Source organism: Bubalus bubalis, chromosome 4 (genome assembly GCF_019923935.1).
Source record: "Bubalus bubalis isolate 160015118507 breed Murrah chromosome 4, NDDB_SH_1, whole genome shotgun sequence".
In the NCBI taxonomy this organism is placed as follows: Eukaryota; Metazoa; Chordata; class Mammalia; order Artiodactyla; family Bovidae; genus Bubalus; species Bubalus bubalis.
This window is the reverse complement of record NC_059160.1, coordinates 137,662,197-137,689,643: the sequence shown is the minus strand read 5'-3', so window position 1 is coordinate 137,689,643 and position 27,447 is coordinate 137,662,197. Positions and strand designations below refer to the sequence as shown.

The 27,447-nt window shown below is 42.1% G+C and overlaps 1 protein-coding gene across 1 annotated transcript; it reads right to left on the bottom strand.

The window, feature by feature from the left end:
- On the bottom strand, positions 1 to 27,447 carry ZNF365 (zinc finger protein 365). The gene is made up of 5 exons (XM_006045509.4): positions 27,309 to 27,447; positions 24,874 to 25,630; positions 9,406 to 9,586; positions 3,511 to 3,548; positions 1 to 2,782 (listed from the first exon to the last, which is right to left on the bottom strand). Exons 2-5 carry the CDS (start codon positions 25,614 to 25,616, stop codon positions 2,527 to 2,529), a joined length of 1,218 nt encoding a protein of 405 aa, XP_006045571.1. The 5' UTR covers positions 25,617 to 25,630; positions 27,309 to 27,447; the 3' UTR covers positions 1 to 2,526.

Sequence of the window (27,447 nt, the reverse complement as noted above, 5' to 3'; positions counted from 1 at the left end):
TTAGGCATAAATATAGTTTTATTATTATAATATTTCATAATCTAAAAACCTTTATTTAAAATCCAGGAACAAATAGTCCAACTTCCATACAACAAAATGACCCTGCAGAATACCGGAAAACAGTGTCTAAGTAGTCTGAACTTTTCAGTTAAGAATCTGTAATCTAGTTTTGGGAAAAGAGAATGAAAGCAGGTTGAAACAAAGACTTCCTCCTTACAAAACAAATAATAAAATTAGATCCATTCTTCAGTTTAAACTCTAACATGTTTTCCTAGAAAACTTTGGTGATTTCTTAAAAAGACCAACTCTGAGGTTGACTACCCATGAGCACAAAGAATGCATTTAAAAATAACACCCAAGTGGGACATGGCACAAGGCTCAGGCCATGGCAGGTAAATGGGATATCCCTTAGAATGAGGTGGCTCGCATGTTTCAAAACCAAATTTATGTCTCTAAGGAAGCACAATATACATAGTGCATTTCCTTATATAAGGATCAGAATTTAGTTACAACTTAAAAAAATTTTAATATAATAAACCTTAAAATCATTTGTCTTGTATAATGTACACAGAGTAGACAGGGCATTACGGTGCTTTCTGAAGATCACTGGGTACCACTGTCAGAGACAGCTGTCACACCCTCAAGGCATATTAAACGAAAACTGAAAACGTAAGTTACATTAAATAAAACGGGAAAAAAATCTGGCTTATACGACCTTTAAAAGCAAACGACTATCATTACACACACACATTATGGGACAAAGAGCATGCAATACAACAAACCAGTCAAATGTTTAGTATGTAAAAGGTAAGTGCAATCATGGTATAAACATCAATAATAAATAACCTTGGAAGAGGTTAATTCTCCAAATAAATAATTATTTTAACATTACAGTTTTTACCGTGTTATCCTAACAGTGATATTCACAGCAATGTTTTTTACCACTTGATAGCTGCCTATACACCACGTGAAGGGCCTATCCCCATGAGTTGAAAGTCAAGTGAAGATTCAAAAATCAACATTTTCACTACGATAGGCTCAAAGTATTTGTATCAATTACATTTTTCAATTTACTGGCATTTTACGTAATTGTTTTGTTACCTATTTTGAATGCACTGCTAATCTGATGCTTATTGCAGTAACAATCATAATCCTACTAATGTTAATTAGGTTAAGCTTTAATTTCTAAAATCAGAGAATTCAATTTACATGAACATATATAGTTTAAAAATCACCCACCACAAACATACACCTTTTTCATGAGTATTTAAAAATAAATTATTAATATACTTGACATATACATTTTGTATTTGTTATATATATATATGTATATAGTTGTGGACATAACCGTTCTTGTTTCCAAAGGACTGTCAGCACTTATAAACTCTGCGGGAGACCTGATGATATTGCTAAATTTTAAAAACTAACACAGAAATTTATTCTTGAAGAAAACTATAAAGCAGGAGGTTCATGACAGATGGTTCTTTATGGAAACAAAGGCCATTTTAGGGAGGCAGAGAGGGGAGGATGATTTCAGATTCTGGATCCCACATGCACTGTTTATTTCGGAAATCACTTTAGAAAGCCATATACAACAAATACATCAGATACTCGGCTGAAAGGTGGGAACGTGTATTTTAGTCATAAAATGGCACAGAAGCAGCAAGAGATGGAAAAGTCAGGCCAGCAAGGAGAAAGTTGTGCCTATAGCTGACAGAGAGGCTGCTAATAAACCACCCCTCCGCCCCACCACCCGGGGCAGCGGGTCTTAGTAAAGAGCTGAGTAACATCTGTGTGTCTCCTGGGTGGCTCGCAATGCACTAAATGTGTAGTCCACTGGTATCCAACCTTTCTGACCCTGAACTGCTGACGGGTGCTGAGCATAAGGGTTTTACTGTCCTCCCCAACCTCAGCAGTAGAAGCAGCTATTAAGATAGAGGCTGGCAGCACAGTCTTAGAGTGCAGAATACTCAGCCAAGGAAGAAAGCAGAGGCACCAAAATAAGAATGAACATGCATCCAGGGAAACAAAAAACCTGAATCGAACAAACTGGAAAACAGTCTGTCGAGATGACAACTGAAATCTAATGGGATGAGTTCTTGAAGCAACCCAAACACTGGAATCTCGATTAACCAGAATTTTCAGGGAAACAAGAAGCTTTATTTTGGAGGCTCCCAAATTAACTGACAGTGAGGTTAAAAACAAAAATATTTTTATTTCATAGAACTTTACTGGGCCAATTATTTTAAGAGCTGGAGCTAGCTTCATTTTACTAAAACTTTGGAATAAGACTGATTTCATTATTTTAAAAACAATTCTGTAATCTGCCTCCTGCTTCCAAAAGGGACTTGTATAAAAGCCTGGTTCACCAAGATTCCCATTTGTTAAATTCTGGTTAATCCAGGTCAATGCCCACATTGACATGAAATATGTTTTATAACACAGTGTGTCCAAAAGGACACTACTGATGCCCCCTAGAACACACTTCCCAAAGCCCAGTGCTGGGGTCCAGAACCACCCAACCTTTTAGATGATGTTCACAATGGCTGTCGGCTTTTTTTTGGCCATTTTGGGTCTGATGTTGCCTTTCCGGCCGAACCCCAGAGGCTCCCCTTTCTTTGCTGGTCTGCAGAGTTCTCTTGGCGACTCGGTCTGCTCATGCAGGGACTTAGCGGGCTGCACGCTGGCTCTGTCATCCTTGGCTTTTTTCATCCTTCCCTTTGGATGGAAATGGGCCTTGAGATCAGGGTGGTTATACACAGAATGCAGGTGCCCTCGGCTTCTACAGATGATTGTGGGAGGAGGTAGATAAGCAGAAAGTTTTAAGTCCTTAATAGAATGAAAACTACTCATGGCACAATCACTTCTACGTGCTAAGGTAGCAATAATGCTACCAGTGAAACAAGTAATATATTGTATACTGATACTTTTCCTTCCACATTGATACGATGGCCTTCATGAAAATGATCTCATGATACTAAATTCCCAGGGAGATATTACTAGTCTTATTTACCAGTGACAGAACCCGAGGCATAGAAAACCTAAATGACTATCAAGGGTAACACACAGTGGTCTATGGAGAAGATGAGACCAGAACCTATACCTTTTGACTATTTAAGTGACTTCTAGGGGATTCAAACAAATCTGTAGTACAGCTATCATAAAGTATATGATTCACGGTATAAATTCATGTATAAAATATATATATATCAGTATGTACACTACATTAACAGCACTATAGGGTTACTATGGCTACACGATAGCACAATAGGAGAAAGTTCTATTACACAATACTTTAAAAAGCCTCCTGTAGTACTATCATACTGCCATATACTCATAGACCATTAGCATAAAAGTCACATCCACATTTTTAGAAAGGTAAATAAGCAGGTAAATTTTCACCCAAAGCTCTCAAATATATTTATATTATAGATACCATAAAAAGTGTAACAGGAAGGCATGTCATGCAAACATTAATCAAATGGTCTAAGTATAAAAAGATATACATACAGGCATTTGGGCTTCCTATTTGAGGAGATATCTGTAAGCTGAAGGAAAACAAGACAAAATATTACTTTCACTTAAAGGTTGGGTTTGGTTTTATAAAAATCCTCCTTATGTTTTTGAGAAACTGTATTCCCATTAAGGAAGCCAGTGACTGTTATCAGGAGCACAGCCCATGGCACCATCCATCACTGCAGTGAACAAGAACAGTTCGTGCTCAGCTCTGCTTACTCAGGAAGCCTCTGTGGCTCCCTGTTCTGAGAATTCCAAAAAGCCAGTATCAGCAGATCTCAAAAATTTCAAAAAGTTAAACAGCCCCTCAAGAGAACAACATTTGGAGAAACATGTTTTTAAAAACTGGAATGATGTGCCATTATTTCTTGATTGATTCAGGCTGTATTTGCAGCTAATTTACACAGCTATGACTGGTCACAGTGTATCAACTAAAGGGAAAATTGGCACAAAATATTTATTGCCTAAAATACATCATTTCTAAAATGAGAGCACACGAAAACCCAACTCCACAACTGTCCTGAGGCCATCTATCATTGAGATAATTTTCCACTCTCAATGAAATATCTGCATGCACTTTTGTGGCTGGGCTCAGAACACCATTTGCAGAATAAATGGATAATTATCATTTTGTGTTCCAGATGTCACCAAACACTTTATAGGCAAGTGTATTTCCAGTGTATTCCCAAGCTTCAGTTCCCAACCTCCCGCACGCAGCCTCCAACTAAGAGAACTGCTGTCCCATTAACAGGCCGATTGACAGAAGAGGGCGACAAAGAGAATGTGGAGAAAGGGCCATCTTGGCCCAGGATGGCCAACATCCACCCCCGCTATATTCAAGTCACCCACAAAACCAAGCCTGACATAACAGGATCTTCCTCCAAGTTTTCTGTATGCAGCTTAAGCCGCAGACAGCAGCAAATCAGAAAGGGTTCTTAAACAGACTTCTTGGTGACCAAGAAGGTGAGACAGAATTCCTGCCTTCTGCCTTGGGACACAATTGAATGTCACGTTATTGCCAACCCTGTCCACGCTGGCTGGGTTTGGCATGGGATAAGTAAATTTGAACAGCAAAAGGCACCTTCCTTGTATGAGGGTCCTGAGGTCTTGTAATATACAAAGAAGGGGGAACAGATGGCTCCAGCAAACACCAGACTGGCAGCTTCTGGGAACCCTGGAGGCATCCGCATTTCTACTCTCTTTCCTCCAGTCCGCCCATACCCCCTGCTCCAATCAGTTGGGCTCCTTGAATGGATTCAGTGTATCTATAAACTGTAAAAACTTACACGGTTTTTCTTCCTTTAAATACTTCCCCACTTAAAAAATCATTATTACTGAGATATAACAAAATGTTTTCAACTTTATGTGTGTATGTAAACATATAATGTGATGATTTGCTGAATATGGGTACATAATTCCCTTTGGAATTTTATTCAAAAGTGTGTGTATGTGTGTGTGTGTGCGTGCGTGCGTGCACACGCATTTGCGCACACCCGCACGTACACACATATACATGTTCCCTTACCGGGGAAAAGGCCAACAGTGATCTGACGGATTATGAGGTTTGTGGGTAGAGGTGGTGCCTGTGAAAACGAATTTCCTCTGCTCTCCTCCCTGTGAACACAAGAGGCCAGTGTTCTTCTGGATCCACAGCTGTAGGCAGATGGAAACGCTCTTCCCACTCAGTCAATCCACCTACCTCCATTTTTTCCTGGTCCAACTACTCTGTCTTTTTATTTAGGGAGAGAAGGGTATGACAATAGGTATCAAGAGAGGCCCTGGTCAACATTTCTGGTTGAAAAAAATATAAATAACCTTGTACTGAGAGCCAATCTAAGTACTTCTAAAGCACAGACATGGTGTCTCAGGATATGACAGCTTTTGGGAAACTGGAAACCTAGCCCTCCTCCAACTTTCCTCTCTGTATATACCCAACTTTTTAGGCCAAAACCATGAATTTGTTCTTGACTCCTCAGTTTCCCTCACCATCTAAATCTAATCCTTCATCCTGTTAATTCTCCTCCAAGAACATACCCTATACCTTTAATTTCTACTTTGGCTCTATCTGAGCTGCTGTCCCCTCTCACCGGCCACAACATAACCCATCTCTTATTCTTGCATCCCTCCATCAGTTCCTCCAGAGCGGCAGAGTGGTTCTGCTAAAACATAGATCATCTCCTACTTAAAACTTTTCATTGGTTTTTCCCTACGTGTGATGGAACAGATCCACACTCCTTATATGACCAAGAAGCTCCTGCCTGATCTGGACCCCTCCTGCCTTTCCAACTTACCTCCCGCCACTCAAATGTGCCAAGCTTATTCCCTCCTGAGGCAGCTGCACTTCCTATTTCTCTGCCTAGAATGTTCCACTTCCAAATTTTCCAGAACTGCCTCCTTGCCATTCAGGTCACAGTGCAAATGCTGCCTTCTCAGCGGGGCTTTTCTCGAAAGCTTTTTGCTAAAGCTAAAGTGACCATCTCAAACACGTCATCTTACTTTTTTCTTCATGGTAGTTATTCACTGTACGGAATTATCTTCCTCATGTGTTTGCTTATTGTGTCTCCCTCCTCCCTGAGACCAGGGACCTCATCGATCTTGTTCACAGTAGTTTCATCAGCACCCAGTAAGCGCTGCGTCCCCAATAAATATGGTAAATGAATTACTGCTAGCACTAATTTAGCAACCTGCAGGAAATAAATGCAATGCTTAAAATAAGATTATCCAAGCTATTTCATGACCTTCTATTTGAGCAGGTCTGTGAGTAATTCTGGCAGATGGTATATTAGGTCACTTTGTGTCTAATTCGACAGCATGTTTCAGAGCATACAGACAAATTATCTGAGTAAGCACATTGCATTTTTAGAAATCAGCCAGGTGAAAAAGAACATAAATGCTCAAGGGGATTAATGCCGAAACATTATTTCAGAAAAGGCGCTAATTGTGAGGGGGAAGGAAATTTTTCTAGTGCACAAAAGAATCTTAAAGCTAGAAAGAACAGAGGTACACATCAATCTAAAGATGTCATTACTCTCTGGAGGAGTAATGAGAAAAAGAGGGAAGAGGAGAGAGGGAGGGAGGGAGGCAGGGAAGAAGGGAGATGAAGAGGCAGTGCTGTTTCTGCAGAGCAGCCTTGGTGGAAATGGGGAGAGCCGGCCAGGCTGGGGATGGCATTCCCCACGGTTCTGGAGGAGGGAGTTTAGGTGCCGGGAGTTGAAAGTTCTGCTCCATCCTGGGGTGCACCCGGGCAAGAAGCTCTCCCAGGCAGAGCTGAGGCTCCAGAGGCCTGCACCTTCTCTAAGCTGGACCAAACAGGTTACTACAGATCCTGCTAAAAGCGTCCAAGTTCTTCCATGGCCAGACTGAGTAGTTAAATTACATCAAAGACATGGTAAATGTATTTTATTATGTAAAATAGACTAAGTTAAAAGGAAAAATGATTTTAGGATTCGTAGACTGTCTCATAACATGGCACATTATGGGCCAAAGTAGAGTTGAGAGGACTATATGTGAAAACAGGGAAAACCACATCTGCCCATTCTTTCAGAAATCAAACATCTCATCCTTGACACCTCTCAGGGTGATGTGTCCTCCCTCCAAAAGTCAGCTTACCTCGCTACAGCCTGATCATGCCCTGCTTACAGACAGCTCTCATTTCTAAATTCCCACTCAATCTCAACTGTGTTTTATTTGACTTGAATTAAGTTCTTTCCTGTGTGGATTAAATCTGAAAAAGGCAGATGGTGTCACGTTTGGGACATAAAGAACAAAAACATAAATATTTACTATTACATGTCCTACCATATTTGTATGTACATGTATACATATATATATATTTATGTGTACATGTTTGCATATATACATTATGTGTACCTACACACACATATAATTTTATATCTATACATTTGACTACAAGAGCTGGGATGCTGTTTGACTTTTGATTATATGATACAGCAGGTAAGAACTAATGACTGGCTATGTCTTTTAAAAGGTGTTCAGTTTCCAAGCTGGAAAAGTAAAGTGAGCAGAGGAAGTGAACACAGAAATACAAATAAAGGCAAGAACTAATGGGCTTCCTTTCTCTCTCCTTGCCTTCTATTATTTTTCTCTTTCTTTAAGAACTTCTTAATTTTGTACAATAAAAATTTATACATTTCGTAGCTCTGCGTTACTTATAAGCCTAAGTACTGAAAATATTATGGCTACATTTTAATTTTAGAACTCCTAACCACCAAAGTCAGGTGATGATCAGAGAATCTGAGAAGTTTAAAGCCTTATAGAGCATCTAGTACAACTACTTCATTTTATAGAAGAATGATGGGCCCAGGAAGACAAACTGTCTCACCCAGTCAGAAGCAGGGTGGGAATGATCTAGAAGCCAGGCGGGCTCACCTCACATCTGGTCTCCATGATCTCATGCCACAGCCCCCTCCTGAGAGAGGGCAAAGTGGAAGGAGGAGGCAGGGAAGAGCTCAGAGTGTCCCTCTGTCTATGACTGGACTTGTATTTTCCCAAGGAGGTGACTAGGGAACCAAGGAGGGGAATAAAGCTTCCTCCTCAGGAGACCACAGACACCCACCCAGAAAATAACAAATAGGTCAGGTAGCTAAAACTGCTTTGATGACAGTTACTGAAAGCTCATAGGCATAACACACGGACTTCCTTCCAATCTTCTTTGTTCTTGACTGCTTGCACAGTTGCCTGCACAGGGGCTTGCACAACTGCACAGCTGTAAGGCTGAGTGAATGTAACTAGAGCAAGCACTGTGTAAGTCTTCATTTCTTCCCTTCCTCCTTGTCTCTGTACCTTCCTGCTATCTGTGTCTCTCCCTCTGGTCTTCCTTCTTTCACCCACCTGCCTTTCATTTCATTCCTTCTTTGTTTATTTAATCACGTTTCCTGTTAAATCTTGGCTTCCAGACTGCTCAGCCTAAATTTTTCAATCAACCAACAGCAACCTTACTAATCTTTTGGTTAGCATAAATGTTTCCTATTTTTCTTTTCCTCATTTCGGGGTTAGTAAAAGAATCATTTTTAAACTTCTGAGAAGATGGTAAGCATAAATAGAATTCAATTGATAATGAAAATGTTATAAATAAACCACTTTAGGTTTTCAAAAATCCATTCTTTGGCTTTGTTGTTTATACCATCAGGGAAACTGTATGGACAGTAAATGTGACCACCCACATCCCTCATCTGAAGTGTGCTTATTTGTAAACCACCAACTTCCCACCCACCCTCCAAAGAGTCCAGGCAACCTTGATCAAGCCACTTATCAGAGCTGGACCTTCATCTATACTCAGGGTTCTCATTTGGGCTCTGGGGGTTTCTTAAGTCCCTGCAACCATGTGTAAAATCATATGCAAAATCCTATTATAGAATACCATTTGGGAATTTTGCTTAGTCTTTTTGAAAATCTACTTAAAGAATCTTTCACCTAGAGAGAATACCAACAAGTGTTTTCCTTCCTATTAAGGGGGGGAAAAGTGATTAAATCTTTTGCTAACTAAGAAGCATGAAAGTTTTCAGATGATTCCTTGACGAGCTCAAAAACAGGATAATATTAATAACTTCCTATCCACCTGACACATGATTGCGACAGATGATTTCTTTGGATACTTCAAACTGTTACGCTGCAACATAAAAGTATTTCTACCACCTCAGCCTGATGTGGAGTTGGAGGTGAAGAACTGGAGACCACGCATCCAGGGTCTCACTTACTCCCAGGTGTCCTAGGCTCACCTGTATCACTTCCGCAACACAGGTGTGGCTGGGGCAATGCTTTCAAATGATGCCTAGAAAATTCCTGCAAGTCATTTCCCAGCACCCTTTCCTTCTGTCCTTGACCCCACCTGACGCATCACAACCCTCACGCCGGGCCTGCAGGACTCACCGCGAGCTCTCGGGGATCCCCGCAGGGGCCGGCCCCCTGCTGGCTGTGGTAGTACTCCAGCTGCTTTTCCGCTAGCTCGACCCGGTGCAGCAGATTCTCTATGAAGTCCTGCAGCCGAGCTTTTCCTTGAACCTCCTTCTCAGCTGCTGTTTCCAGGAAATGGTTGAACGTAACCACCTCTCTGCAAGGCAAAAATGTCAGAACACAAAATGGAGAACCGAGACAGGAATTCATTCATTCAGTGAATATTTACCGAGAGCCTGCCCTGTCAGGCACCGCCCTATGTAGTATGGCCATGTGTGTTGTGCTCAGTCACTTCAGTTGTGTCTGACTCTTTGCGACCCCATGGACCACAGCCTATCAGGCCCCCCTGTCTATGGGATTTTCTCAGCAAGAATACTGGAGTGGGTTGTGAATTCATTCATTCAACTCATATTTACTGAGAGCCTACTATGTGTCAGGCACTGCCCTACAAGGTATGGCCATAGCCATGATAAAAGACATAAAATTACATTTTAGTGATTGCATTGAGAGGTTACATTTTAGTAGAAGATAGTCACTATAAAATAAACATATGTGTCAGTTGGTGATTAGTGCTAAGGAGGAAATGGAAACTGGGTGTAAGGGGACAAAGAGTGACAGAGGAAGGAAAGGAATAAGTAATACTGTAGACAGCAAAGACATCCACCTTTTGGATGGGGCAGCATTTGAATGGACACCAGGAAGCAAGCACAGCCGTGAAGACAGCTGGGAACAGCAAGCCGGGTCCTCGGCAGGAACATGCAGAATGGTCTCAGGTACAGAGCAGAGCAGGGAAGGGCGGAACAGCTGAGGCCGGGACCAGGTAGGGTCTCCCAGGTCAGCATGAGGACTCCAGATTTTATCATGAGACAGGAAACCACTGGCTGCTTCTGAGAAAAGTTCTGTCCTGTATTTTAAAAGTCTGGCTATTAGGGAAGAAAAGACTATAGGTAGGGAAGTATGGAAGCAAGATGCCACACTGAGCACCAGAGCATATAAAATAGTCTATGTCCAATAGACTAAGAATGAAACAGTCCAAGAACTGCCATCTTGAGTAGATCCAAGGTATGTTGGGGAAGCTACTACAGCTGACACAGGAGAAGCAATGTGCAGGCTGCCCCTCCCTAAAAAGTTGAGCAAAATACCTGCATCTACATAATTCACTGTGATTCACAAATCCAGAAAAATTTTAGTAACTATATTACTACTTTATATCTTATTTCTAATGCAAGTATGAAAATAATACTTCCCTGAGTTACAACTAAATAAGTTGTTTATTAAAAATTCGAACACATTAAATATATAATGAAAATATCACCTAAAATCCCATTATCCCAAGACCATCACCCTTTACATTTGGTAATCATCCTCACAAACATCGCTACAAATACACACACATACTAGTCAGCACCAATAGTAGGTACACAGTATCACAATTCTCTCATTTGATTTGCCTCATGCAATAAGAAATCATGAAGATCTTTCTGGCCATCCTCTTTGTATGTTTTGTCACACCCATTGGAGCAAATGACTTCAATAATTTCACTACCTGTTGGATACAATATTTATGTGTCTTTGAACTCTCAACCTTCAAGGAGTGGTCCCTCATTTTTCTGGCCATGTTCTACTCATGCAGAACCAAGATTCTAAAGAATCTGCTCATTGTCCCCTAAACCTCTTTCATTTTAGATTAACAAATCCTATTTTTTTTTAATCTAACCTCAGGCATTTGTTCTAGATAGTCAATTAAATTCTATTCCTTCTCCGAATCTTCTCGGCCTCTACTTGATTTTTATTTTCTGCTAAGCTCCATAATTTCTTGAGAGTAGAATTTCATGGATGTTCAGCTCAGGAAGTCATAGTTTCACAGATCTTTGCCAAATAATTGGTGGTGACTTCCAACTCCTTTATTCTGTACAACTAGTCAGGAGGCCACTTTTACAATTAGTAATGATTTTTCTCTCACAAATATATTACATCATATTTTGCTATACTGAAAAGTTTCTGACACTTCCTACAGAGTCAAGCATCTCTGCAAAACTTTCAGAATTATATATTTATACAAACAGAAAAGAGACTGGTTCTAACAATGATTCACTCCAAAAACTGCTCATCAAACTTGTTCTAGTTTCCTATCCAGATCAAATATAAACTCAGAGCCCAAAAGAATTCCATTATCTTTCAGTAGCTAAGAAGCATTCACATATAAGAAGTAAGAGTCCTTTTGGAAAGTTCTCTTTTGTAATTAAGTTCCAATTTTATTTCCAGATGTTTCCCTATGAGCCCTGAATAGAAGATGTACACTTTCCAAGCTGTTCAAGCCACAGAGAGACGCCAGTTTTCAAGTTCTGCTGTCATTTGCCTTTGCTCTGCCTCCTAGGTGAGTCACAAAATCCTAACCAGCAGCAAAACAGTGAGGGTCCATCCAGGTGTCACATGCAGCCCTGTCATGGTCCTTAGTTATAGTACAGAACCTTTGGATGGAACATCTTCATATGGCTCAAAAGCACCACCAAAAACAAAGCCCAGGAAATGGCTACTCCTTCCTCTTTCCAAAATCAAGGCTTCAATTTATGTGGAATCAAGCCCATAATAAAGAGTCCTCTAGAAAGAGAGTGATATTCAGGATAACTGACTCTTGAAGCATCTCCACACTGGTACTTAAAGGAGAAACAACCAGAAACGCACAACCCTCTTGCCCACCAAAACCAAAAAGTAGAAAAAAGAGCCAGTGTATTTTTTCAGTTTATTTTGCTTTAAATATTTACTATATTTATCTCATTACAGAAGTATTTCACATTTATTATGAGAAATATAAAAAGTGATCTATGGAAGACCCAACTGAGCAGAAGCTCAATCACCTTTTCACTTTAACTCCATCATTCAATACATGACACATAATACTCAATAAATATTTATCGTAATCAATGTTTAAAAAGGACAAAGAAGAAACAAAATGTGACCCATAGTCCCATAACCCAGAAGTCACTACTGTCAAGATTCTGGTGTACTTTTTCCAGTCTTTTTTTTTTTTTTTCCTGTGCATATTTACTATTCTTGGGCTCTCAGGCTATACAGTTTAGAATATAAGACATCAGTATTTGACAGCTTAATCCCACAGGATCAACATCTCAAAAGCAAGAAAACAAATCTGAATGCAATGCAGCTTATGATTGTGGCTGTATTTTTACATCATGTGATGTTTTATAACTGGTTCCATATAAAACTTTTTTATTTCATATAAAACTTTTTAAAACACTAATGCCACTAGTTGATTGTATAGTGTTATGTCATGTTGTAAAAAAGAAGCATCTTTTTCTAACCTCCCTCATCCAATTATCTTGTGCCCTAAAGCTAAGAAGTTAATACCCTTTTTTCCAAACAACCTGGCATCAATACTAACCTAATTTCAGTTTATGGATGTTTCACATCAACTAAGAAAAAAAAAACAAACAAACAGTGATGATTTAATTCTAAAAGAGAAGTTACACGAGAAAAGGGCTGGAGAAGTTCATCATACTGAGACTGTGTTTGGGTATCTGTATTAGATAAAAACAGGAATAAAAGCTGGTGATTAACTGTGGAATAATATGTGTGCACAAATTCACATCCCCCTTTTCACATCCTGTTCAGTCTGGATTAACAATATCCAGAAACACCTCTTATTTCCCCAAGGAATCTTGTGAACTTCCTGAATGAAAGAGAAAGAGCTTTAACTACTTTGCATTTGTACTTTTTAAAATAATTATACTCCTAACAGTAAAATATCCATTCAAAGTGCAAGACAGACCAATGGATTTCAATGGAGGGGAGGAGGAAATGTTTGTTCACTGGTGTGGTTTCAGGTTCCACACTGCAATTAACCTTTGAGAAACTACCAATTGTCAAGCTTTGGCACAGTATCAGAGCAGAATAGCCACCATTCTCTAAAAGGCTATTAACGTACCTCTCCACTTTCCTACTACCTATCTGTGTGAGACTAGATTTCCTTCAGCTACTTCAACCAAAACAACAAATTTGCAACAGATTAAAGGCAGAACTAACGAAGTTCAGCTGCCTCCTGTTAAGCCAGACATTAAAAGTATTTCCAAAATTTCGAAAACAAAACCATTCTTTTCACTAAATTGTTTTTGGGAAAATTGTTCTTTTTTGAAATATTTTCATTGTGTTAAACAAGTAATGGATTTAATATTGTTATTTTTATATGAATTAATAACCGTCCTTTTTACTTCACTAAATTTTAATTTTTAATATAGTAAACCTTGATAGATAAAACCTCCACAGAGAAAAGTTTCTTGGGGTCCTCAGATTTTTTAGGAGTGTAGGGGGAAATGAAGCCAAAGAGTTTGAGAACTGCTGCCATACCATGTACAGTTCAGTTCAGTTCAGTCGCTCAGTCGTATCCGACTCTTTGCGACCCCATGGACTGGAGAACGCCAGGCCTCCCTGTCCATCACCAACTCCCGGAGTTTACTCAAATTCCTGTCCACTGAGTCAGTGATACCATCCAACCATCACATCCTCTGTCATCCCCTTCTCCTCCTGCCTTCAATCTTTCCCAGCATCAGGGTCTTTTCAAAAGACTCAGCTCTTTGCATCATGTGGCCAAAGTATTGGAGTTTCAGCTTCAACATCAGTCCTTCCAATGAATATTCAGGACGGATTTCCTTTAGGATTGACTGGTTGGATCTCCATGCAGTCCAAGGGACTCTCAAGAGTCTTCTCCAACACCACAGTTCAAAAGCATTAATTCTTCGGTGCTTAGCTTTCTTTATAGTCCAACTCTCACATCCATACATGACTACTGGAAAAACCATTGCTTTGACTAGGTGCACCTTTCTTGGCAAAGTAATGTGTCTGCTTTTTAATATGCTCTCCAGGTTGGTCATAACTTTTCTTCCAAGGAGTAAGAGTCTTTTTATTTCATGGCTGCTGTCATCATCTGCAGCGATTTTGGAGCCCCTCAAAATAAAGTCTGTCACTGTTTCCACTGTTTCTCCATCTATTTGCCATGAAGTGATGGGACTGGATGCCATGATTTTTGTTTTCTGAATGCTGAGCTCTAAGCCAACTTTTTCAATCTCCTCTTTCACTATCATCAAGAGGCTCTTTAGTTCTTCACTTTCTGCCATAAGGGTGGTGTCATCTGCATATCTAAGGTTATTGATATTTCTCCCAGCAATCTTGATTCCAGCTTGTGCTTCATCCAGCCCAGCATTTCTCATGATGTACTCTGCATAGAAATTAAATAAGCAGGGTGACAATATACAGCCTTGACGTACTCCTTTTTCTATTTGGAACTAGTCTGTTGATCCATGTCCAGCTCTAACTGTTGCTTCCTGACCTGCATACAGATTTCTCAAGAGGCAGATCAGGTGGTCTGGTATCCAGAATTTTCCACAGTTTATTGTGATCCACACAGTCAAAGGCTTTGGCATAGTCAATAAAGCAGAAATAGATGTTTTTCTGGAACTCTCTTGCTTTTTCGATGATCCAGTGGATGTTGGCAATATGATCTCTGTTCTCTTCGTTTTCTAAAACCAGCTTGAACATCTGGAAGTTCATGGTTCACGTATTGTTGAAGCCTGGCTTGGAGAATTTTGAGCATTACTTTACTAGCGTATGAGATGAGTGCAATTGTGTGGTAGTTTGAGCATTCTTTCGCATTGCCGTTCTTTGGGATTGGAATGAAAACTGACCTTTTCCAGTCCTGTGGCCACTGCTGAGTTTTCCAAATTTGCTGGCATAGTGAGTGCAACACTTTCACAGCATTATCTTTTAGGATTTGAAATAGCTCAACTGGAATTCTATCACCTGCACTAGCTTTGTTGGTAGTGAGGCTTCATAAGGCCCACTTGACTTCACATTCCAGGATGTCTGGCTCTAGGTGAGTGATCACACCATCGTGATTATCTTGGTCGTGAAGATCTTTTTGTACAGTTCTTCTGTGTATTCTTGCCACATCTTCTTAATATCCTCTGCTTCTGTTAGGTCCATACCATTTCTGTCCTTTATTGAGCCCATCTTTGCATGAAATATTCCCTTGCTGTCTCGAATTTTCTTGAAGAGATCTCTAGTCTTTTCCATTCTATCATTTTCTTCTATTGCTTTGCACTGATCACTGAGGAAGGCTTTCTTATCTCTCCTTGCTATTCTTTGGAACTCTGCATTCAGATGCTTATATCTTTCCTTTTCTCCTTTGCTTTTCACTTCTGTTCTTTTCACAGCTATTTGTAAGGCCTCCTCAGACAACCATTTTGCCTTTTTGCATTTCTTTTTCTCGGGGATGGTCTTGATCCCTGTCTCCTGTACAATGTCACAAACCTCTGTCCATAGTTCACCAGGCACTCTGTCTATCAGATCTAGTTCCTTAAATCTAGTTCTCACTTCCACTGTATAATCGTTAGGGATATGTTTTAGGTCATACCTGAATGGTCTAGTGGTTTTCCCTGCTTTCTTCAATTTAAGCCTGAATTTGGCAATACCATGTACAGTGCACGCTAAGTCACTTCACTCGTGTCCGACTCTTTGCGACCCTATGGACTGTAGCCCACCAGGCTCTTATGTCCACTGGAATTCTCCAGGCAAGAGTACTGGAGGGGGTTACCATTGCCTTCTCCAGCAGACCTTCCCAATCGAGGGACTGACCCTGCATCTCTTACGTCTCCTGCATTGGCAGGTGGGTTCTTTACTACTAGCGCCACCTGGGAAGCCCTACCATATACACAGTGATCCTAAATCTCAGAACTCAGATGAGGGTGGACAACACAGGCTAGAACCCTGGTACAATGCAGCCAGAATCCCTAAATTTATTTACTCCACTATTCAGTAACTCAGCAAACATTTACTGAATGCTACCAGGTTTGGGATTAGGGCAGCAGCATTTATGAACCAGTGGCCGTCCTCATGACGCTTACTGTCTAACCCAAGGGCCAGCCAACGTTTTCTGTAAAGGGCCAGGAAGTAAATATTTGAACCTCTGCAGTTCATATGGTCTCTGTTGCAAGTATTCAAGTCTGCCTAGCACAAAAGAGCCACGGAGGCTATGTAACAATAAAACTTCATTTATGGACACTGAATTTTGAATTTCATATAATTTTCAAATGTCATGAATTATTATTTGACTTTTGAATTTTTTTCAAGCATTCAAAAAACAAACAAACAAACAAACTATTCTTAGCACAGGGGCTCCACAAAAGCAGGTGGTGGGCTGGATCCAGCTGTGGTAAGGCAGACTCCCCACAGAGTAGGGAAGCAGACATTAAAAGAAACAAACATGAAGTTACAAAGCTGAATGTGACTAAGAAAAAGAGTAACAACATGATGCTATCAGAAAGCAGAGTAAAAGGCGTGTGGTTTTAAGTTCTCAACACTGACTCACAATACAGTGCAAAGCTGGAAGGCCAGACGAGAAGATAAGGGCAAACCTGAAATTCAACCCAGGTGCAGGTGCAGACCAGCTCTGGGAAAATTAACTGATTCTAGGCTGCTTCCAGCCCTATTTTTGACTTATTATTTATTTTTTTTAAAGGTTAAATGTGATTGAAATCAAGTTTTAAGCTTCAATGGAGAATACTTTTATTTAAAGCAATATCTGATACTAAAGGAAAAAGATACCAGTATACAGTATAAGAAACTGGCCTGAAGCTCGTTATCATGCTGAATGATTTGCAGACCTAGAAATCTGTCAGTATCCTGAGATGCACAGGTGTACAGAAAAAGTCTAGAAGGAGGCATGAAGGGAAAAAGCCCCTTCAGTACAAAATTTTATTTAGAAAGAAATATCTGTTCACTCATGTACTCATTCATTTGCAGGATAGCTATAAGCTCTAAAACACAGGTCATACTTCATTATATTACAGATTGAATCCCTTCAGTTACTTCTTCAGAAAAAGGTTACTACTACTAAGTCACTTCAGTCGTGTCCAACTCTGTGCGACCCCATAGGCAGCAGCCCACCCAGCTCCTCCGTCCCTGGGATTCTCCAGGCAAGAACACTGGAGTGGGTTGCCATTTCCTTCTCCAATGCATGAAAGTGAAAAGTGAAAGTGAAGTCGCTCAGTCGGGTCCGACTCTCAGCAACCCCATAGACTGCAGCCTTCCAGGCTCCTCCGTCCATGGGATTTTCCAGGCAAGAGTACTGGAGTGGGGTGCCATTGCCTTCTCCAATGCATGAAAGTGAAAAGTGAAAGTGAAGTCGCTCAGTCGTATCTGACTCTTAGCGACCCCATGGACTGCAGTCTTCCAGGCTCCTCCATCCATGGGATTTTCCAGGCAAGAGTACTGGAGTGGGGTGCCATTGCCTTCTCCATCAGAAGTAGGTTAAAGATGGGTTAATTTCAGAAAAATCAAAGATACACTGTCTAGAAGCAGGTGTAGAGACAGAGGGAAATGCATGTTAACGCTCCGTGGTGTTCACCGCGATTTTACATTGGCAGTGAGCTGTGCATTGTTAATGAGGGGCGGCACACTGATCATATCACCCATTGTAATCTACTGTCAACAAACCATTTCCAGCTTTCACGGCCATCCTGTAAGCCTTCGGTTCACCTCGGGCCTCATCAAGGCACATCACCTCCTCTCTGCTCCAGCATTAGTTCACTCCCCTCAGCCTCCAAGCCAGATGCTTACTTCTGCACACGCTGTTCCCTCCACCAGGGTCCCTTCCCAAGCCCCCTCTTAATGATCCTTCTAGCCTCAGGCTCCCAACAGGCCCGCCCCTAGACGTAGGCGAGGCGATCTGCTGTGTTCTCCCGCAGAACCTGTCACAGCACACTCCAGGGACTAGCTGTGCCATCGACACCATCAACCACAAAACCAGGGACTTCGGGGTCCTGGCCTGCCTCTTCACTGCGACTCCCACAGCCCCTAGCGTGACACCAGAACACATCAGGGTCTCCACAAACTTCTGCTGAATGCGTGAAATGTGTTATTAATAACTCCATCTTTAGTCAAAAATCTTGAACTGACTAAAAGATTCTGAGGTTTGTTTGTCTCTTTTGCCAGACAAGTATTGGGGCATAAAACAAGTAAGTGACCTACAACAAAGATACCTGCTACAGAAGTAGAGGTGGGATCTAAAATTGATGCCTCTTTTCTATTCTTAAACAACACTTTAACAGCTTCCATCCCAAGGGCAAAGCTCTACCCCGTTATTTAAATTTCATTTTGCATTACTGATTTATGAACCTCTTCAGAGTATACGAAACGGTAAAAATACCCCTGGTTAAAAATAGCCTAGCTATTGATCACAGAGCACCTCAGACAGACTGTAATGTCACCCATGAGGCAAATCCTAAAACTAGAGCCAACCGCCTCCGAGTGCTGGAAGCCTGGCTGCTCACTCAGAGCTCGGGGTCAGCTCCTGTGTCCCTGGAGGGGCCCTCAAGGTGGAATCCACACCTGCTACACGTCAGGAGCCACATCACATTTCCACTCGGGTCAGCCCTTTGCCTCATCTTTCTTTCATGACCTCCTGGAACACACCAAAAAGAATACAATTCTAACTAAGGACTTAAAAAAAAATAAGAAGAAAATCAAATTATTCTTATTTGCTCTAAAGAGATCAAAACCACATCCTAAGCCCCTCAGTCCAGACAGAGAGGGTGGTAGGGGAAGGGAGGATGGACATGAGAGAGACACATAAGGGGCTCCACAAATTTCTGCTGAAAGCATGAAATGTGTTATTAATAATTCCATCTTTAGTCAAAAATCTGTAACTGACTAAAAGATTTTGAGGTTTCTTTGTCTCTTTTTCCAGACAAGTATTGGGGCATAAAACAAGTGGCCTACAACAAAGGTACCTACTACAGAAATAGAGGTGGGATCTCTTTTACAAAATTTGAAAATTTGGAGGGGGGGGTTTCCAAATTTTATCAGAGATCTAAGAGGGCATGCTTGACATCCTGTTTTTTCCTACATTAGTCTGTAAGTCTGCACGGAGCACAGCCTGCATAGGGAGGACTCCATTCACATAAATGCATTAAAACATGGAGCAGACACCTCCCTGTCCCACTGAACTCTCCACCTAACGTGATTTTTCTAAGCCTGCTTCCTAGCTATGGGTCAGTCTGGAGACCAAGTTGCCCGCTCACTGCTTTAGTTGATCAAAGATGGGAAAGTGGGTTCAGTTGTGCAAAGCAAGTTACCAAGTCAAACTTGCCTTTCAAAGGACAGCATTCCGCAGCCAGCTCTGGAGAGAAACCTAAGTGGACAGTCCTAGCTCAAGCCACCCATGGATGTCTCTTTTAACACACCCCTCATGATGTTTAATGTCTGACTTACCTGCTCATCTACTCCTGTCATAGAAGCAGGAACTGGACTCCTTTGGTTATCACTGTATGACCAGAACCCAGAACAGTACCTGGCACTCAGTAGGCACTCAATAAAGAGTTGTCTTCTGGCTGACAGCAGCCTGGGAACAGGACAAATGATGAAGGAAGAAAGTAAAGGTCATATCTATGGCAGCTTGCAAGGGAGCAGCATGGAAACGACATGGAACTACAAAGAGTCTCCCTCACTGCCATCCAAGGCTGGCAGTGGCACATACTCCACCCTGACTGGGCATGAACATCTAGAGGGCCACGTTCACAGCCCTTGTTGGAAGCTAGAGGTCCTGAGCTGGTGTTCCAGAAGCTTCATATCATAACTATACTGATGATGCCGCCATTCCCCATTTCCCAACACTTCTGATGCTAAATGATGTCACCATGCCAGGCCTCTCAACACAGCAGAGAAGTAAGCCCATTCCAAAACAGGCCAGATTTGGTATTACCTAAGTCTTGATGCTCTGGGCAAATAACCCATTTTCAAAAGTCTGGCTGAGGCCAGATTTGGTATTACCTAGTCTTGATGCTCTGGGCAAATAACCTATTTTCAAAAGTCTGGCTGAGTGAATTAATGGAAAAGGCACTCAGTAAAGAGACAAGAAATTCGGGTTCCCATTTCAGGTTTGTTACTAAATTTTTGTCCCTGTCATTCTACTGTTTCAGGCATTATTTCTGACATGTGTAAAATGAACATGGTTTCTTTCCAGAACAGAAAGTACACAGTCCCCTCGGGGTTCATCTCTAATAGTCACCTCTCTGATGTCCTTCAATGTCACTGTCCTCCAACTACCTGTGCAAATCCCACCTTTCCTCCTCACTCTTCGGTGTGGCTTCAACACAAGGGAAAACCTTTTCTCTAATGTTCATCAACTTGAAACCGTGGTTTGTATTTAAGCAGTGAGTTTGAACATGGGTATGATTTATTCTTCCTATGTAGTGTGGAAGCTTCTTAGGGAAAAGGACCAAGAATGTTATGCGTTCCCCCCGCCCCCGCACCACACACACATCCAGCACAGCGCTGGGCACATCACAGGTGCTTGGTCAGGGCTTTCCAGCCTTGCCAGCACCTGAGTATGCAAGTAAATTTAGGATTACTGCTACTACATTGATGTCCTCTGAACCCCAGGTAACCAAATCGGCCAGGAGTCAGCTACAATCCAATCCATGTCTATCCTTCTTTTTTTTTTTTTTTTATGTTTTTTTTTAATTTTTTTTTATTTTTAAACTTTACATAATTGTATTAGTTTTGCTGCAAGGTTGGCCAGGGTCGATTTACCTGATCATGGACAGTGCTACCTATAAGCTCTAAATATTCTGGGACAAGTAAATACAGTATCTGTTTGCATAAGACTTTTAAAATTGCACAGACTGAAAACAATGGACAGTTTCTTTCTTGGATGTGCACTCCAAAAACAGAGATACCTCTCTGTGGAGGTACAATGAGACTCGCACAAAAGTACAAAACTCTGCCAATTCAAACAATCTCTTACACAGCATATAGATGACTTCTACATCCAAGCTGGTTCAGCCTATAGATGGCCTCAAGGCAGAATCAGCCCTTAAGTCTTTTATTTCAGTATGAAAAAAGGATTTTTTTTTTTTTACTTTAGCCATGCTGCACGGCTTGTGAGATCTTAGTTCCCAAACAGAGACCAGAAATGGAATTGTGCCCTGTGCAGTGGAAGTCTGGTGTTTTAACCACCGGACTACCAGGTAAGTCCCCAAAAGGATTTTAAAGTTGAGGGGGAAATCCATAATCAAGAGAACCTCATGTGAATGTCAAAATACTAGAAGTCTGCTTATTTTTTAAACCAAATCTACCATCTGTATCTTAAAGGGTCCCTGGAGTTTAAGTCAATTTCACAAGGGACTGTAACAACCTACTTTTTCTCACAAATGAGCCTTGAGAGCTGAGGAGACGTGGGTTCGATCCCTGGGTTGGGAAGATCCCCTGAAGGAGGATATGGCAACCTACTCCAGTATTCTGAGCTGGGAAATCCTATGGACAGAGGAGCCTGGCAGGCTAAAGTCCATGAGGTTGCAAGAGTTGGAGACTTAGTGAACAAACAATAACAACAACAAACAGGAGAGCACAGCTCCTGATGTGTGTGTTGGGCAGGCAGGGCTTTCCGTACCTGAAAGGTCGCCTCTTCTCTTTGGTGGAAGCCACAGCACTGTGAGGGAGTGGTGAGCGGGGAAGGAGCGTGGCTGAGCCAGGCTCATCTGACCAATCACCCTGGCATGATAAACGGACAGCTGGCCTGCTCTGCTCCGCACCCTGGGGTGGGGGTGGGGCTAGCCGTAGCCACGGAGGCTGTTGGCTACAGTTGCCCTCTCAGACCAAGAGCTCCACTGTCCTTCCTGTTAAGAACACTCTTTCAGTCCTATTTTATGTACAGAAAGAGTGATTATTTGAGGCATGAATACAGAAATTAATGGGACAGGCCAAATGAATGCTTAACAAAATGAAGACTTTGTTTATCCTATGTTTAAAAGTTTAAGGCAGTTTCACTAAATTTTCACTTAAAGTGGTTTTCGTTCTGTTTTTGTCACTGCTGTTTTTCCCCTGGTAGTCCAAAAATGTCATACTAAAACTCAACTCATAATTTATCCTTAGGTATACACCCCAAAATGTGAACAAAGATATATGTACAAGGACATTAACTGGGACATTACTTTTTAATACCAGGAAAATGGAACAAAACCCATGCACTCCTCAGTAGCAAACAGATTAGAACAGTATGTGTCATGATTCCACTGGGGAAAACACAGTAACTCTATATGTGCACATAAAGTACCTATGACTGTATGCACACAGGAAAGGTCCATGAGGATATCCACTGACCTAAACAGTGGCTGTCTCCAGAGAATGGGGGGGAGGATACCTGAAGAGGAGGGAGGACTTTAACACATACAATTTTGCCCTGTTAAATCTTATTTTTACGAATATATTTAGTTTTCTAATTGGTCCTCTGGTAACAGCACTGGATTAACCATATATAACATATTATCACTGCTGATTCATGCGTGGCCCACTTTTATTTAAGTTATTTGACCAGTTATTTTTGGTATAATAAAGCACCTTCGAACACAAAATGAAAGTTAGATCCTTGACAATAACCTGCTGCTGCTAAGTAACTTCAGTCGTGTCCAACTCTGTGTGACCCCATAGACGGCAGCCCACCAGGCTCCCCCGTCCCTGGGATTCTCCAGGCAAGAACATTGGAGTGGGTTGCCATTTCCTTCTCCAGTGCATGAAAGTGAAAAGTGAAAATGAAGTCACTCAGTTGGGTCCGACCCTCAGCGACCCCATGGACTGCAGCCTTCCAGGCTCCTCCGTCCATGGGATTTTCCAGGCAGGAGTACTGGAGTGGGGTGCCATTGCCTTCTCCGACAATAACCTAGATCTAACCATATGCTCCTCCCTACCATCGTATTGTTTTCCCATGCTCCAGGCAACCACCACCCCAAAGCCCATCGCCCTTATTACTTGTGTACTTAATAAATAAAACATGACAAATATATAAATGCACACAATTAATTTGGTTGCCTTTTAAACTGACTGCTCTTCCACCAAACAGAAATGTCACAAATTTAACTCCACGCTCTTCTCTGCACATAAAGCAATGCCATCTGCCGTTTCTTCAGTGGTGCAGTGTTAGTCAGCCTTGGTGCTATAGCAAGTCAAGGCTCTAACTTCCCACCAGGAAATACCAAGAGCCAAGAGCGAGACATTTTTCAAAGGAGATCATTTCCATAGGAGTAAAGTAAATCAGTGGCTGATTCAAATCTGTCCTCACTACATGATTTAAAAAAAAGTATCTAGTTGAGCAGTGCAGGCTTTTTCTCCAGGCAGGCGGTAAGCATTTAGTAATAGCAAGTGATGATCTCTTTAATACATAGGGTTTCTCAGCCTCTTACCAAGTGGAGGAAGCTTTAATTACTACATTTTAAGAGACAACACCAGATAGAAGAGTGCCAGAGGACAAAGAAAGCATGAAATTAAGTCAATCTGTATAGCACACCTCAAATTATTTGAAAACCTTCCTTTTAGGCTGTTTCAGTCAATCAATTTTTACTTCCTTTGGTTCTATGAATTCTGAGCCTCCACTTAAAATTAAATCCAACATTCTGCATTTGGGATATAACACTGCATTGTTACATATACTTTTCTAGTTTGAGATGAATCCATACTTATTGATAAGGAAATGCTTTTCCAAGTATGATAATTTTTAAACTAACAGCTTCTCCAATCACCTGTAATTTGTAAAAACCAGCATCAACTCTGCAAGCAGGCATGACTAAGTCTAGTATTTTACAAAAAGAAAATTCTCAAACTTAAATCATAAAAGTATGGCAATCTCAGATGCTTCCTCTGGGTTTCCTAATGTCTGCTTCTTTGAAATAAAAATTATTATTAATAGATTCTCAGCTACTAATATTTAATTAACATGGACAGGTAATACAAAATGGCTAAGAAGCAAAAATTATATATATTTAGACCATATTGGAGAAGGAAATGGCAACCCACTCCAGTGTTCTTGCCTGGAGAATCCCAAGGATGGGGGAGCTTGGTAGGCTGCCATCTATGGGGTCGCACAGAGTCGGACACTACTGAAGCAACTTAGCAGCAACAGCAGACTATATTTTTATATTTGAATAAGACAACATCTCATGTTCTTGATTTTATTACATGGAGTTGTCAATAAGACAGAAAGGGTGCCCAGCACTCCCTTTCTGCCTTCCCATTCAACTCAACGCCCCTATCCCCCAACCCCCTACTCCCCTCACACACACACACACAGGTACATACACCAGGAATGGATCCCACCATGGACAGAGGACACTTGTAGTAGACATTTGTGATGTCTACAGTTTCTAAGGTGAGAAGGAATACAATATTTCAACTTTCAGGTTGCTGAGCTGGAGGCCATAGCAGAGACGGTAAACAGTACTAAAAGTCTTGAGTCTCCTACATTCAACAATATCAATGGGAGACTGCAGCAAGGTACCTGCAAGCAATTAAAACCAAACTATGCTTTACACTTGAGTGTAACTTGGGAGTGGGTGGGAAGTGTCTAAAGCAAGGGGGTTAGCATCCATTTTCAACGCCACTTACTCTTCTTTCCTGAGAAGCTCCTCTTCGGATTCCGTCAGGCGTTGCCTCAGGGCTGCGATCATCTCCACGGCCACATCCACCTGTCTGTTCAGGGCTCGCTCTCGTCTCTGAACTTCCTGCTTCTTCTGCGTCAGTTGCACAAATGCCGCCCGAACCTCCAACAGTTCAGCAGTTTTCTGGGCCAGTTCTTTGGTGAGTTTATCAATCCTCTTCTCTATGGTCCTGTCCACAGCCTCGACCATCCGACTGAACTTTTCTCTGACATGTGCCTCGAAAGCTGCTTTGGTGTCTGAGGCAGGAAGGCCTGGACTGGCCCTCGGTGCATCCGGCGAGTCTGCACGTAGGTCTACTGTAGTATAGGTCTGCACGTACGACACAGGCCTCTCTGCCACCATCTCGAATGGCTTCCTGTCCTTGGAGTGTTCGTGCGAAATACTATACAAGTTAACATAGCTCGGTTTCTGCTTTACTATGTTGCCACAGCTCTGCAATTTTCCCTGTTTCGGGGGTTCGGAGGAAGTGACCAGGTCTGTGTCTTTGAGGGATGGAAAGAGGCTGCATTTTGTCAAGAGGGTTCTCTCCTGGTAGCTGTGACTAAATTCCAGATGGGCCCTCAACGAGGACAGGCTTCTAAATCTGGTATGGTCCCCACACCTCGGGCAACGGAAAGGCAGGCACACAGCGACATTCTCAAAGGACTCCTGCCAGGGGTATCTGCTTTCCTCAAAGGCCTTCTGTTGCATTACTCTAAAAGTTCCTGGGCAGGGAGGAATAAAACAGGTAGTTTGCATGTCTGTTTAAAAAACTACTACTGAAATGAGCTGATCTCCATGGGGACAGAGGCTTTGAAATTCCAAATTACTTTTACATATAATACCTAATTAAAATTAAAACCTACAATCCATGGGCCAAATCCAACAACATTCCACTCATTTCCATATTGTCTACTGCTGCTTTGTGCTAAAGGATGGAGGTGAGTAGTTGAGATGGAGGCCCTATAGCAGGCTAATTCAAAATACTTTCTACTTGGTCTTTACAGAAAAAGTCTGCCAACCCCTACTTAAAGATAAAAAAGCTGGGTATCACTCCCTTTTCACAGATGAGGAAACTGGAGCAAGGAGGTAAAGCAATTAATCCAAGGCCAAAAGGAAGTGTCAGATTCCCACACGGAATTCAACTTTCCTGCCCTCCTGAATTTAGTACAGTCACTGCAAAAACACACACTATTTTACTGAGGACCCTGATAAACATGAAAAAAAAAAAAAAAGAGAGAGAGAAACTCACATGAATTGTCAAAACAGGTCCTAAGACAGCAAACTCAGCAAACTTTCTCAAATATAGGGAAAGTATCACTCAAACTAGTGCAGTGGCATTAAGCACACTATCAGCTGAAAAATTTTCAATCTGAGATTTCTGCCCTTAATTTTAAAATTATTGCTGTGATTATTTAAATCAAAGTGTTATCATAATAATGATGCTCCCCTAATACTCCAGATTTACTGAAATCTGGAAACCCAATGTATCAAAATACTAAGTGGGGCCACAGATAAGGTTTTACTAAAACAGAGTGTTCTGGATGGATTTGTCTCGACTCTGATCCTGTTTTAACATGACAACCTCTAGGGTGGCCAAAGTTTGAACCATGTAGGTAACAGCATAACTTTTTTAGTAAAGGGAAGTTCTTATTTCCTCATAGAAATTTATTTTCTTAACCCTAGCATCAGATGACTGTTAGCAGCCCAATTCTGCCAGCAGGGCATATCTAGTCCCTCCAGGAATGGTTTCTTAAATGTAAGTAATAAGCACGGGACCCCAAAGGGAGGGAGCCAGGGTCTTGGCTAAAAAGTACTATTATTGGGCCCTCAACCTCTTTGAAAGCAGAGGTGCCTGTGGTCCCCACACAGTAGACAAAGCTTCCATGTTAATAAGCCTCTGCCCCCAAAGAGGGGAACCTCTTCCTGTGCTACAGCAAGCTGTTTAAACACGCGTATTCTGGGGACAGGAGGCCAACTCTGGCCGAAAACGCAGGCCAGACGTGAAAGAAGGGGTACCAGAATTCCAGGGAGCAATGGGGAAGGAATGGCATCCCCGGATGGGGAAACCCGTGCTGATGCACCCCGGGAGTGCGCCAGCTTTCAAGGGCCCAGCGGGGGCCCCAGTTCACAGGGTTGGCAGACAAGCCCTAATTTCCTCTGCCTTAAGCGGGGCAGGCTGGAAATGACTGTGCCTCGGGGGTCCCGGCTCTCCCCACCCCAGCTCCTCTGCGTGCCAGCCCGCCGGTGCCAGAGTGGATACGTGCGCACACGAGTGCCCGCAGGCGGGGGCCGAGATGCCCAGCTCCCCGTCGTGGTGCGGGACGGGACCTGCTGCCCAGCCCGGACGGCCCCCTCTGCCGCGCCCCCTGGGCCGGGCCGCGGGCGCAGATGCCCACTTACCCGACTTGTTGCTGCAGCTGCTGCTGCTGCCACGACGGTGCTACTGCTGCGGGAACGAAGCGGTTTTCAGCAGAGCCGTAAATCAGGCTGAGCGGGCCTGGTCTCACCCCCCGCGCACCCCCGCGCCGGGACCAAAGCG

Excerpts from the sequence above, each read along its gene's own strand:
- ZNF365 (XM_006045509.4), bottom strand. The coding sequence starts at position 25,616 with ATGCAACAGAAGGCCTTTGAGGAAAGCAGATACCCCTGGCAGGAGTCC. Across the intron at positions 9,587-24,873 it reads GAGCTTCTCAGGAAAGAAGA|AGAGGTGGTTACGTTCAACC; the intron begins GTAAGTGGCGTT and ends TTTGCCTTGCAG. Across the intron at positions 2,783-3,510 it reads AATAGGAAGCCCAAATGCCT|AAGCCGAGGGCACCTGCATT; the intron begins GTATGTATATCT and ends AATCATCTGTAG.